The 14,775-nt window shown below is 40.8% G+C and overlaps 3 protein-coding genes across 3 annotated transcripts in view; 2 read left to right on the top strand and 1 right to left on the bottom strand.

Moving 5' to 3' along the window:
• Positions 1-878: 878 nt before the first annotated feature.
• On the bottom strand, positions 879-12,026 carry LOC134815409 (complement receptor type 2-like). Its single transcript, XM_063823944.1, has 11 exons — positions 11,922-12,026; positions 6,961-7,134; positions 6,482-6,664; positions 6,099-6,287; positions 5,694-5,882; positions 5,339-5,506; positions 4,981-5,154; positions 4,412-4,591; positions 3,870-4,061; positions 1,470-1,649; positions 879-1,147 (listed from the first exon to the last, which is right to left on the bottom strand). The coding sequence occupies exons 3-11, from the start codon at positions 6,660-6,662 to the stop codon at positions 879-881; spliced, it is 1,722 nt and encodes a 573-aa protein (XP_063680014.1). The 5' UTR covers positions 6,663-6,664; positions 6,961-7,134; positions 11,922-12,026.
• Positions 4,291-14,775, top strand: part of LOC134816001 (3-hydroxyisobutyryl-CoA hydrolase, mitochondrial-like) — a 42,069-nt gene continuing 31,584 nt past the window's right edge. Inside the window, exon 1 of the mRNA XM_063824658.1 lies at positions 4,291-4,295. The gene's annotated coding sequence lies outside the window, so the exon portion shown is untranslated. The remainder of the gene's footprint in view (positions 4,296-14,775) is intronic.
• Positions 12,897-14,676, top strand: LOC134815290 (uncharacterized). The gene is made up of 2 exons (XM_063823804.1): positions 12,897-13,009; positions 13,478-14,676. Exons 1-2 carry the CDS (start codon positions 12,920-12,922, stop codon positions 14,258-14,260), a joined length of 873 nt encoding a protein of 290 aa, XP_063679874.1. The 5' UTR covers positions 12,897-12,919; the 3' UTR covers positions 14,261-14,676.

Here is a 14,775-nt window from a genome sequence, read left to right as displayed (position 1 = left end):
AATTATTTAATTAATTGTCAATAAGAATGAGTGATGAAAAATCGTCATGTTTGCCTTGGGTCAAAATACGGAAAATGTGAATCTCAAATTCTTTATTTTATCACAGTAATTAGATGGTGGTGATTAGATAATAGATTATATGATAACAAAACAGCAACGTTTGCTGATTTTCGTATCAACATTAGTGGGAGGAGAAGCTAAACAAATACTAAATTCATTTAAGGGTGAAGGTGAGGGTGAGGGTGAGGGTGAGGGTGAGGGTGAGGGTGAGGGTGGGGGTGAGGGTGAGGGTGAGGGTGAGGGTGAGGGTGAGGGTGAGGGTGAGGGTGAGGGTGAGGGTGAGGGTGAGGGTGAGGGTGAGGGTGAGGGTGAGGGTGAGGGTGAGGGTGAGGGTGAGGGTGAGGGTGAGGGTGAGGGTGAGGGTGAGGGTGAGGGTGAGGGTGAGGGTGAGGGTGAGGGTGAGGGTGAGGGTGAGGGTGAGGGTGAGGGTGAGGGTGAGGGTGAACATCCCAAATAAGACCGCCTATTGTGTGCAATATAGTAAATTCCGTACAAGTACATTTGTTTTTAAAATTTTTTGGAAGAAGATAATCTTTTAGATTCGATTTTCAGTACGTGCGATTGAAAAATCCTCGCCATGTCGAATAAAACAACTAAAACACTGTAATCTGGATTATGCTGAACAAGACAGCTTTTTTTTAATCAAATTTTAAAAAATTATACATAATTTCTATCCCTAATACTCTAATAGGAAATAAAAGTACCAACTTACGCTTGCAAACGGGTATGGGGGCTGTGAATTGGTTCTCAGTTTTACAGAACACATTCTTTACTTGGTCGTTATAATAGCCGGACATGCATCTGGTTAAAATATTGAGTTAGTAGTAAAACAGTGAATGTGCTGCCAGCATTTCCGGTTTAAAGATCCAAAGGAAAATATGATATGCGACGATTTGCCCCAAAATTCCCCTGAAACGACCATTATTATAAGCGATGGTCGTTGGAAGGAAAATAAAGATTTGGACTGATAATTTATTTTGACTGATATCTTCTAGGCACCTGTACTCGAGCTTCTGGTCAGGTTGTAAGACTGGAGAGCTGTGGAGTGCTGTTCCGTTGATGATAGTGGGTACAGGACACGGTCCAGCTTAAATTAAACATGCGTGTTAGTCGCTACCATAGCTATATTTATTTTATAATTATCTAGTTTACAGTAAGTAATAGATGTAGATAATTTGAATGTTGGTTACAGTAATGATTATCCTGTAGCTGTGTAGATTGCAGTAAAGGTAACTTTAAGACGGGTGATATTTGTGTATTAATAGTATGATCGCTTTGAGAAGCACCGCAGCCAAGACTCATAAGGAATAAGGATCTTGCATTTCCATATGGGGTATTAACCCAGTATTGATATACCCATTATATGACACAGAATACATCTACGGTTGGTAAGAGTGAAAGTTACTCACGTCTACAGGCGGGGATATCACCGCTGAATGTTTCCGCAGTAACGCACGTCACAGCACGTGGGCCAGTCACGTGGTACCCAGCCTCACACGTGACCGTGAGCTCATCTCCGGGTTGCAGTGTGGTCCGGGATGTCGTGTATCTGCCGTGTTGTGGACCATGTGGTACCCGACACGGTACCGCTGAAATTAAATATGTCTTTAAATTATTGCTTGATTACAATTAGTTTCAAAGTGAACAGCCCCATTAAAGTTTATATAATTTTTGGGTCTGTAGGTGAGTCCCATTGTCATAATTTCATTCATCGTTGTGAGCCATTATTGAGTACTTCAGGTCATTTTGATTCCTGAGTACTTCAGGTCATTTTGATTCCTTATTTCGTTTCAAAAACAAATATCGAACACAAGATTTCAATGAAATCATAGTAGTAAATGAAACAATTTTCATAACAGAAAAACGATTTTCATTGCAAAAATATACATTTGAAACAAGAAAGCTCCATTGGAAGCCAAACTTGACAATATCTTTAAATTCATCTGATCTACGGAATGAACTGCCCGTCTAAATTCTATTCATAACTCTCATCCGGAAATTTGCGGAAGGACGAACAACTTGACGGAAAAATACTCTATTAAAGAAAGAAAGTGCGGCTCGCTTAACGAATATCTTGAAACTATTAACCGAACGGTAGTAAACAAAACCATTTGACATGCAGTTGAGAAAAAGCACAAAAAAGGAAATCCTACACACGGTAACATCAAAGAAATTCCTCACATCGGGAGACAGAAGATGGGAAATGTTGGGGTAAATAGTAGTGAAGGACCCAACGGGCACGTTCGATAGAAGGTAGACACAACCAACATACATGGCGGTTATGGCGCCCTGTTTATTTGTCTTGCCTTTAGCCTTCTTAACGATCACCAACAGAGCTATCGTGGTCCCAACAACAATGAGCTGCGGAATCATGAAGAGGAGAAGTCCGAGAGGAGCCAGCAACCACTGCCAAACTGGAGCCCTGAAGAAGTACTTACACCTGTAGATACGGTAGTCAAAGGAGACATCATGTCGGTCTATAGCCATCTGGAAGAGGGGCATAACAGCGGAGAGGAGCCACATAGCAGCACTGATCAGGTACCCACATCTTCTGGTCCGTCCCATTGAGTGGAGAGGGTATATGAGGAGGTGGAGCTTGCTGAGGTGCAGAGCGCAGATCAGCAGAACAGCTGCGGTAAAGGATTGGACCTGTAGGTAGTGGAACACATAGCACGGGATCCGCCCGTACGACCACTCGTTCCGGATCAGGGATACCAGTACAGGGTGAACTCCGAATAATGCCATTGATATGTCGCTCACTGCGATGTTTTTTATCAACAGCACGCTTATCTTGTCCATTCTGATGGCATTGTACCGAATGGTGGAGAGCAGGATGATGAAGTTGCCAACCAGACTCCCAAGCATGGTGATCAGACACCATGATATCAGGAAGTACCGCTCCACTTCAGACTCAACTCCCAGCGAAGAAAGGTCGGGAGTTGAGGAGTTTGTTGAGCTCATTTAGAGAACGGCCTGACTTGCAAAGTTTTAGTTATCTGTAGGAGTTTTTATAGGAGAATTTGGTCTACCACGCTCTTTGTTAGAGGTGAAGGCAACCATTAAGGCAACCATTAATGGGTATTAAAAGGTTTTATATTCCCAAATCACGGATTGACGGATCGTCTTGTCAAGTCATCGATCAGGTGTTCGAATTAAAACTTTGAACTTTCAAGTTTCATTAAGATCACGTCTAGAGAAAGTGCACGTGATAATTAATCTGTTTCTTATTCAAATAATCCTCAAAGTTTTCCCGTAAGATCCATTTATTGGACTTTGACACAAACTTAAGTTCGACACGTACTAAAGATCGATAGTCATCTGGAACGACAAATTTTAAGTGTCGAACTACAGTTCATGTCAAACTACATAACAGTACGCATACTACTAGGAATTATGTTTAATCGATCCAACCTCAGATTTAATTCAAATGAGCTTCATTTAATTTGCGCTTCCTTTCAAATGAATATTTTTTCCCACTGTAAAGGACGAGAGAAAGGGTGTAATCAAAAATATTTGTAGCGGACCACCTGGTACTGAGCTAAGTGAAGGTCTGAAATCTGAATATGTTTTTATGCTTCACTAAGTTAATTAACCAGATAAGAGAATTAATAAATCTGATCGTTAATTATAAACAATAAACCTGTCTCCGTTAACCAAAACTACTCTTTTGCCGAGACAGTTGAGAAACAATTAAGTTATTAACGACTTATCAAGCTTATTTATTCACGAAGTAATTATCTAAATAAATGTACAATTAAAATATACAAAGTGATTATTCAAAAGGATTAATCAAACAAAGCAGCACCGACCTCTACAACCGCGGACAGCAGTAGGCTGGAAAATAGTGCCGGTGACACAGGTCAGCACCTCCTCGCTCCTCACCACGTGTTCAAACCCCGGGTTACACCTCACCCTCACCTTATCACCTGGTCTCACCGGCTCACTGGTCTCCGGTTCCAAGTATCTGTTACTGGCTATTTGGGCGTCAACTTGGCAGTTCTCTGCGGAGGTAGTGTTAGTTCTTACACCAGGAGAAACTGGTAGTTGAGGTGATCTTACAATTAAACAAGAGGCCCCCTCTATTGTGTTAGGTTCACATGTTATGTTATAATAATCAGTTTTACACATAGATATTGTGTCAAAATTACACTAGCCTTATCATTTGGAAACCCCCTCGGCTGATCTGAGGTGAACGACCCCTTATATTATATTGGCGAATTTCACCATTTATTGGGGTTTATTATTCAAAATCACCGCACAAACAAGATTCGTTACAGTTAACGCTAATTAACAAGATCATAATGTCTGTGCGATACTGTAGAGTGTCAACATGACAAACATGTGCTCTTACCCACGCAAGCAGCGTCCAAAGTCCCGGGATAAAGTTTATTGCCACTGATACACCTAACAAGTTGAGATGTACCGGTACCAGTGTACCCAGAGGTACATTCCAGCTGTCCGGACTGTCCGGGGGTCAGGGTACTGTCCGACCATTGTCCGTGTGGCACACTGGGCAGTCTGCAGTTTGTTGCTGAGTTGAGGGAGGTGGTGTTATAGTCTCCTTATTGGTCACGTGACAAATATTATTGTTCGTAAAAAAGTGAAGGACACTTTTATAGTACTTACAGATGTCAGATATTATGTGAAGAATATCATAGAGAAATACACCATGTTAATTATTTTCTGTTATTATAGCTTATATTCCAAGTTTAGGAAACTGTCTACTCAAACCCACTACCCCTCATTTACTATAGATTTCCCGGTATCATCTCTCCTTGGAGAGTTGCCACCTCAAGCAAAGGATCTTTATGTTATCCTCGTATGGGCCAACCAGGTTCAGCCTATCTCCAAAAAACACAAATAATGGCATTTAACGTAATAATATGTAGAGCTGATCAAATGAAAGTATGCTACACAAACCTCTGCAAGTGGGGAGACTGTTACTGAACCGGCTGAGGGTAACACACGTGACACTATGAGAAGTTAGCTGGTAGTTGGGATCACACGTGATTTGGAGCAGATCACCTGGTTGTACATGTGATACCGTGCTGGGTAGGGAGTGGAGGATCGTCCTCGGAACTGGACAAGGCTGGGCTGCGGAGATGGTGTTATTTTGGCTGGATCTCCAAACTGTGTTGCCGTGCATCTGAAGTGCCCAATTTCTTATCGACTTAAATTGTCAAACTTCTATAATAATAAAGCAGGTCAACACTCAACTAGAAATTATATTAGAGTTGGGCGTATATATATTTTCAAATAACCCGCCATATCCTCTTACCCTGACACCGAGGAAGCTGAGGAGAGAAGATCTGTCCGGCTACACATGTTACGGACTGCTGACTGGATATCACGTATCCGGTATTACAGGACACAGTTAGAGGATCTCCTGGGGTCACCGGTCCCAGTGCTGCTCCGTTCTCTAACTCAGGAGCAGGACAGGGCAGTGCTGGGGGATGAAGTGACAGATTTATTTGGGAATCAACATTCAGCTGCAGTTTTTTGTCTTCGAGATGTGTTCTTAGATGGAAAGATAAAGCAATGAGAAAAGAATATCAACAGTTCAGGTCGCCTTTATCTTAGCCTCCTGTTCCAATTGTGTTCAATAGAAAGAACCAGGACTTAAGTTTACTCACGAATACAAGTAGGCAGTCCGCCGGATTCTCCCCGGACTCTATACTGGTTGTCAGTGACACAGTAGACCGAATCAGAGAAGCTGAGCTGGTAGTTGGGATCACATGACAGGGAGATCACATCTCCCGGCTCTGCCTGACTTGTCGTGAAGGTGCCGTGGCGAGGTGCTGATGCTAGGAGGCATGGTCTTGCTGGAGGAATTAGAGGGTTAATTAGTTAATTATTGTATTGATGAGTAATATGATTTTATCATGAACTTAAAAAGTATCATGTCTGGGATCAAATGTGCGTCGATAACTAAAAATAAGCTTCTCTAGCTAAATAACGTCCAGTTATTACATTCCTAAAATAGTATGTTAAATGTATACTAGACATAGCCCAAGTTAAACTATTATGACAGGACTGACCTCTACAAGATACGGTGGAAAGATCAGGTGAGAAAGTGTTCGCTCTGATACACTGGATCCTTTTCCTACCGACGAGATCATATCCTATATCACAGGAGATACTGATCGTGGTATCAGGTGATACACTCCCAGAGGTAGCAGGTGATGTGATTCTGCCGTTTCTTATGTAGGGTATACTGCACTCTCGGTCTGTGTTGAATAACGTTTTCCAATAGAATAAAACTTGAATATCAATTTTGTTCACCACGTTCAGTATGAAGGTAGGGCAAAGTAAAGGAGATTGTAGCAAATAGCAAGCAGTCACTCCATTTCAGATATGATTTCTAATTCGGTTTGAAAATATTTTTTTAAATTTCTACACAGAAATGAGATCTAAGACATACCGTTGCAGGAGGGCAGGCTAGGGTGAAATATGTCGCTAGTCACACAAGTGACGTGTTGTTCATATGAGATGGTGTAATCAGGGTCACACTGAATATGTAGTCTGGCTCCAGGCTGGATATTGTTCCCTGTGTTTAGAACCCTGCCGTTTGGTATCCTGGAGCCGGGCTTCGGGCAGGGCATCGCTGGAATTTAAAATATTTGTCAGGAAGATAACTTGTCAGTTGGTTTAAATCCGTATATTGTTTCTGATACGTGATAGTGATTAACGCATATGATTGGTCGCTTATAGCTGACTGGTTCGTTGTCATGTGAGAGAATAACTGTGGAATAATCTTACACTAATTACTAATATATAATAACTGTTAATCAACTCTATTAGATAGCTGCTAGTGTGCTTATTCGGCAAATTATATAACTGTAGCTGTTCCTTAACCCGTTTATCAAAATTAAAACTTTGGCACTGCTAACTTTCACTCACCAATACACGAAGGAAGAGAAGATTTAAAGATATCGTCAGTAACACATTTCACTACACTAGAAGATGATATCTGGTATCCTCTGTTACATGAGACAGTCACTTGCGCCCCGGGGGCTAGCTGACGCTGTGACGTCACGTCACTGTACTGTATACTGGGTAACTTGCAGGGCTGGGCTGAGGGTAGTAATGTAGGTTTACAATTACAAGTATCAGTGTGTAAAGAATGTTGTGCATGTGAGCGATTTAAGTTATTAATGTTTATCCCAGGTAGATAATAGGCACATGTCTTGATAAGTAGAACAAATTGCTGACAAGTGTGCGCGGTATATCATTATTGCAATTTATTCTGTAGTTAGACAAAGTTATGGCCTAGGTGTACTACACTTATGTACTAAATGATACACTAATTCTCCATGACATCAGTCGAATAGTTGGTAATAACGAGTAATAACGAATAGTTAGTAATAATGAGCGTGACCCACATGGTCCATCATTAATATTTAGTAAACGTAGCGCGCATTGACGCCATAGTGAAGTAAGCCTTCATCCCCCTTGGCCAGGATACCATAAACTAGTCGCGCGCAAACACAGCATGGCCTGGACTGACTTGATATTAGCATATAAAGATATAAGGGGCCATCTACAGTCTACTTAGGACGTCCGGCAAATAGGGAGGGGGGATGATTTTGGAATTTCGGACAAATCCGGACAGGGGGAGGGGGTGGTTTCTGAAAATCCGGACGTCCGGGAATTTTAGCAGAATTGTCACCTACTTATGTCACCTATGTTGAGATTCGTTAAGGTTTAACAGGGCCATCACATTGTGTGACCACCCCACAGAGAGGAGATCTCTCTCATCTCTGTCATTCCTCCAGCAAAGCAGCGAGTTTGAGTTCTGAGGAGTGTAGCCCCTGATGGGCGGTGTATCCGGAAGAGATAGCATGAACTGCAGGGTGAGCTGCGATTTGAAATGCTCTCGGTCGTCGATGCAATTCATATGGTAAGGCATTGCATTCCACAATTTTGGGCCTTTGACTGCAAATGAATTATCATACAGTGACTGATTTGCTGCTGAGCTGTGTCTGCATGCAGATGGAATGACTGCAAAGTTTCCAAAACGTGGCATGGAGACAAAATGCACGTTAATGTCGTTGCTGGTTATATGGTGACTCCCTGTCCCACAACGCGTGCACTGCCACGTGCACTTGGTGTGGTTCGCACTGCGCTGTGCGTGAGTCGTGACATCACCTTAATAACACCAGAATGTGTGTGTGTGTGTGTGTGTCTGTCTGTCTGTCTGTCCGTGTGTAATTTCCGGTCGGTTATACAAAAAAAAACGGTAAGAGTTACGGGACTGATTTTTTCGGTATAGTGTCGACAAAACTCTGATGAAGCCCATAGGAAATTTTTTTAAAAATCGGCCGGTGGTAAGTGGTTTTATTGATGGTTTTGTACCACAAATGTTACATAAAGTTGCTTGAGCAGAACGGCAAGAGTTACGGCGCCTGCTCTCTCTTTCTCTCGCTCTCTCTCATTACTGTGTAATATGTTATCTGCTGCATTTAAGTAGCGTCATAATTGGATTAGCCCGGAAGATTTGCTGTAATGTTATACCTTAAGCTTATTAGGGGAGGGAGTACTGTTAGTGTTTGGGGTCTGTTTGGACTGCAGAGAGAGAGAGAGAGAGAGTTCATACGACAATGTTATGCGTGTTTTCAAATATAATATGCGGGTGTGGTGCGGAGTTAACAAGGGTTAATTTCTATAACGATTTAAGCGGTTCAGGACGGGAGTGATGAGGTGTAATACTCGGTGTTCAGACCTTATGATCATGGAATGTGGTGCCTAATAATGATTAAATTATCCACAAGAAATAACTGATTATGAGATTATTGTTTAAGAAACTATTGGGTCACCTAATGCGGGTTTTGACTCAGCGGGTAATTACTCCTACCCTTTTTAACTGCGGCAGTGAAATCCCGGCCGTAGGCCGGGTTACACTAGTGATCATATAAAGCCACGATGTGTCTTCGATTTCCAGCTGAATTCCAATAGCACGTAAATACTCTCGAATAATTATTCGAGGATAATTGGTTGTCTTATCATTCGATTTCCAGGGATGGATTTTAACAAGTCTTTCTTTAATCTTCATTCAATTATCTTTCATCTAGAACCTCAGATTTGATAAGGGGTCTTTCACATAATAATTAGGGTAGCGACTAGCATGAAGCGTAGAGAAAAGTGTTTTTCTAGGTAAAAAAGTCAAGGGGGAGGGGGGGGGGGGGTGTAAAAATTGCTAGAATATTTTAATGTAACTGTGCTAACTTGTTTGACACTAAATTTATTATTGTCTATTCTAAGTAACTACACATTGTATTGACAATGAATTTAAGTTGGTTTCATTTGTATTCTTAAAAGTAGCTGGAAATCTGGACGTCCGGGGCCGGGAAGGGGGGGGGGGGGTTGTTTTGAAAATTCGGACACACCCGGACAGGCTAGGAGGAGGGGGTGATCTGAAAATCGGCGATTTTGGCGGACATCCCAAGTAGATGGCCCCTTTATTGGCTATTTTCCGAGTCTCAATAGCTCATAATATGTATAATAACACACATAACTCCGGCACGCACAGGGATTATATTTCAATTTTTTCCGCGACGTGCGGGAAAAGTTGATCATAAATTCGAGTGCAAAGCACGAGGGATTATTATGAAAATTATAACGCCGACGTGCTTTAGACGTCCGCCAAAATCGCAGATTTTCAGATAACCCCCTCCCCCTGTCCGGGTGTGTCCGAATTTTCAAAACCACTCCCATCCCCCGGACGTCCGGTTTTCCAGTTACTTTTATCTTTAAGAGCACAACTACAAATAAAATCAACTCAAATTCATTGTTAATAAAATGTGTAGTTACTTAAAATAGACAATAATACATATTTTAGAATTTAGTGTCGAACAAATTTATCACAGTTACATTAGAATATTTTAGCAATGTTAACCCACCCCCCCCCCCCCCCCCCCCCCCCGTAATCAACCGTAAGCGTTTGGAAACCCCCCTCCCCTCGGCTGATTACGCATTATGTGAACGACCCCTTATCAAATCTGAGGTTCTTGATGAAAGATAATTTAATAAAGATTAAAGAGAAACTTGTTAAAATCCATACCGAGAAAGTACCTGGAAATCGAATGATAAGACAACCAATTATCCTCAAATATTTATTCAGCTGGAAATCGAAGACACAACAAGAATTGTTGTTCTACGTGGCTTATTCAGGTCACGATTCACAGTCACTCACGGTGCAGTGCACCAAGTGCACGTGGCAGTGCACGCGTTGTGGGACAGGGAGTTAGCTGTATCAATACGACTGCAGTCGTTGAGTTCTTCATTATTACGACTCGAGGGGAACATCTCCTGAGTCAGCTATATAATATTGATACTACTTAGTCTTCACTATTTATCTCTTTTTTAAAATCTCAACACTTATTTTACTTCGGACATTCCAACAGCCACATTGTTACACAAGTGTGTAACCAGCCAATTACAGGAAGCCGAAGGATTCAATTATACATTAGGCCAGTGACGGTTAAGGTAGTGTGTACCATACTTTCTTCGCCCGAGACTTTGCTGCAATGGACAGCTCCTCATTTAAACCTCACCCGATTTCTCGAGTATTTGGCTGAGTAGACCGGGGGGCTGCATAGACCACTCAAGATCCTTAGCTGAGCATCGACGACGCTCACCCCACGGCTAGTGACAGAGTCGGGAATCGAACCTGGTACCTCAAGCAATGTCAGGCAGATTAACCAACTGAGCCACTAAGTCGTTAAGCCTATAATATATTCATTTTCCAATTTTCACTATGCCTTGGATTTATTTACAGCGAGTTGAAATGCGAGAACTTTTTTATAAATTTCTAGAATATAAAATGCATGCATCTTTAGCTGATCGGTAGTATATACATATTATATTTTATTTTATTTTTGATTGATGGTTAATTTTCAATTAATTTGATTGGAAATCACCTAACATAAAGCATATTCTCAACTTCTGTCCATGACTTCACGTTTGACTTGATCAAACTTCTAATAATGTCACCAACATTAGGTTGGTTCGTAATTCTTAAATTCAAAATATATCAAAATAATTGTTAATCAAGGATTATTTGTCGTTCTAAAGGCTCAATAACCACCAAACAAATTTCAAGTTTCAACTCTACCGGGAACCATGATCACATGCCACGCCAATATTTTTTACCCATTTTTAACAGGTAAATAAATGGATGGATCAATTGCATATGGTAGTTTAATAATACAAATAGCTCACTGAATGAATTCAGTACGTTAGTAATAGTATAAGTAATTGAGGGACCACATGCAAAACTGGTATATCTGTTTTTGATAGTTTTGAGATAAATGCATTTTACTGATTTAAAGATTCTATATCATGTGTAAAAAACACTTCTAAAAAATGGTATATCTGTCTATATACCATTTTTAAAACTAGAATTGTACCAAAACTGGTACTATATCTCACGATATACCATTTTTTCTATACTATAAACAATAAAATAATTTAACTGAGAATGGTATATCTGAAGATATACCATTTGGGCTGGCTAAAGTCTATAAAATGTGTATAGATATACCGGTTTTATAGAAGATATGTTTCTTGAAGGTGGTCTATCTGCAGATATACCATTTTGTTTTCATGATTGTTAAAAGCTAAAATGGTATATTGTAACATATACCAGTTTTGGAAAAATAAAATTTCACTTTTTTTCAAAAATTTCTTCAAAATTGTTCAAAAAAAGTTCCAAAGATGCACCTTTTCACCCTGAAGACTATGAGCTACCTGTGCAAAATTGGTATATGTTCAGATATACCAGTTTTGCATGTGGTCCCTCAATTTTAGTGTTTGTTAGTGATAGTATAATCAATTTGAGTAATTTAAGTAAAGGTTCAAACCATGGCAAGTTGGTAGGGCTGCAGGCACAGTTTGTGATCCAGCTATACATCTGACGATGTTGTCGTAATTCTTTCTGTAACCTCGCTTACAAACAATCTCTATTGCTTCTCCTGGGAGATTCAAGAGATTAACTCATACGGTTCTTTTGCGATAGTCTAAACGCGCTAACTAGCGTTACCTATCGACAGCTAGCGCTATGTGGCGCTATGTGGCGCTAGTAAGCACAACGTGATAATTAGCGCTGTAAGTGCTAGTGGGTGTTAGTTAGCGTTAGATTGTGCTAGCTATTGATATGTAATGTTAGTTAGCGGTAACACGAGTAAGTCTTTCTGTTTTCTTCATTCTTCCAGTAAAATCTGTTTTATAACTCTCCCACAAATGACAACCGGACGCAAAATTTTCATACATAATTTCGATAATCGAAAACATAGTCAATCCTGTGTAATCATGTGTAAATCCTGTGTAATCCTGTGTAAATCCTGTGTAGTCAAAGAGATGGTCCGCAGATTGGGTGTTGACTGTTAAGATGCCTACTTCTAAACTTCTCAATAGGTTCACTAGGTTTAGGCTAATTATGTTTTGAATTAGGGCACTGTAAATCCATCCGCAATGTATTATCCGAGCCGGGGTGCCAGTGCTTTATTGTAACCTTTTATTCGAGATCTCTACCGATGTTTAATTCAGCCAATAAGATTCCATAGAGACTTGCATTTTTTCTCCGTGTAGTTTTAGTTTTACGGAAAATAACGCAGTTTCTGTATGCGCTTACAATTTTTGAACACGTCAACTTTAACCTAATAGTTGATACTATTATTTATCAAATGTTTCTGTATGATCTGAGATTTGAAGCATCTTCAGATCCGTTATAATTCTGAAGCTTTTTTCCCTTTAAACAGTACGTTTCCTTTGAATAGTACGTTCACAATATTGATTGATGATAAATATTGAAAACTAAGAAATTTTCTATAGAATTCAACTTTGAAGTCAGCCTTTTCGAATGGCCTCTTCAGCAAACATGGTACTTGGATTTATGCTCTTATTAGCTTCAGCATCAAGTACTAACAACTCGCCCAGAAATAACATCATAGTAAGTTAGATATTAAACTTATTATGGTTTCTTTACAAGTAGTTCCAAATATAAAAGCGATAATTTCTTCGTTAAATAGGGGGGGGGGGGGGGGGGGGCAACGCCCCAAAAGGCCCCAAAAAGCCCCCATTTCTAGGGCCCCTTTTTGGATTTTCGATATGTGTAGGGCCTTTTGGCGCCCTAGAATTAACTTCAATTTCATCAAGTTTGATATATGCTAAGTGCTTTAATGATATTAGGGTCAGGGTCAAAAGGCCCCAAAAGGCCCCAAAAGGCCCCGATTTCTAGGGCCTTTTTGGATTTTCGATATGTGTGGGGCCTTTTGGGGCGTTGGCCCCCCCCCCCCCCCCCCCCCCCCCCTAAATAGCTAATATCTCGTAATCTTGTCACTACCTTGGTCACTAACAAGTTCTTCAAATCTAACCATGTACTGTGCCTAAAACCTTGTTCCTCCTCGTCAAATTTCAGGACGAAGACAATGCGGCTGACCTCAAGGATTTACTCCACTCATCGATGCAGAGCATAATCTTACTGAACGACCTCGTTACCAAGCTCACGGAAAAAGTTGTTGATCTGACCATCTCATTTGCCGATACCAAAGCTGATATGCGAAACCTGAAGACCACAGTTGAGGAAGAGAGGGCGAACCTGAAGACCACAGTTGAGGAAGAGAGGGCGAACCTGAAGACCACAGTTGAGGAAAAAATGACGGACCTGAAGACTACAGTCGAGGAAGATATGGCGAACCTAAAGACCACAGTTGATAGTGAAATGGCGAACCTGAACACCACAGTTGAGGAAGAGATGGCGGACCTAAAGACCACAGTTGAGAAAGATATGGCGGACCTGAAGACTACAGTCGAGGAAGATAGGGCAGACCTAAAAGCTACCCCTAGGGAGGTGATGATAGTGAGTGAGGAGGAAGAAGCAGGTGAGGCTAGATGTGCTAGAGTATGTGCTGGAACCACTGGTCGAGGCACCACCAGTTGGATTGAATATTCTTCTACCGGTATCCAGTTGAGTGTGGACATTAGCGACTGCGGGTTTGTCAAGGTACCAACTGTCACTACCTCGGTTGAGGGAAAAGGTTATCATTGGAAAGCTACCGGTCTTGCTGCAGTCTACCACACAACCACAACATCTTTTAATATGAATGTAGATGGACCAGTATCAGGGTACGATCCTCAGGATGGAAACGCTGAGTCCTGGGGTTGGAATGTAGAATGGATATCTGTTGGATACATCTGCTAATTCAAACTGATAAGAACCAAACCCTAGACCTCTTCTGGTGGGATTGTTTGATTATTGACTTGGCGAATATTCTGATAAAAAGGGTTTTTGATCGTGTTTCTTTCTTGCATGATATAATCTAAAAGGTCATGACCTATCTTCTTTTACATCTAATACTATAACTATTGCTGGATAAAAGTAATTACTGGCCAAGTCGTCACGTTTAATTACTTGCAATCGCCTTCATCGTTTTAAGAGTATCATGTTTTTATTTTACGGTTGATAATTTGTTGATATTTTAGCTAGGAGAAAGCACAACGAACTTTTAGCGCCGATTCAAAGCTTTTAAAGTGAATTCTACTGGAAGTTTATTCATACGAATAAGTTTAACTGGCGATGGTTCCAGCGCTAATCAATTAAATTCTGTTAGTCATCTAGTTAAAGTGGTTTTATTGTGTTATCCGTTATTATACAAGTTTGAAGATTTGCAATCCGATAACTCGTTCAGAAAAATTGAAGTGAAGAGAAAATTTAGA

This window comes from Bolinopsis microptera, chromosome 5 (genome assembly GCF_026151205.1).
Source record: "Bolinopsis microptera isolate Bmic1 chromosome 5, MBARI_Bmic_1.0, whole genome shotgun sequence".
In the NCBI taxonomy this organism is placed as follows: Eukaryota; Metazoa; Ctenophora; class Tentaculata; order Lobata; family Bolinopsidae; genus Bolinopsis; species Bolinopsis microptera.
The sequence above is the reverse complement of the archived record's forward strand: the minus strand, read 5'-3'. Positions and strand labels throughout refer to the sequence as shown.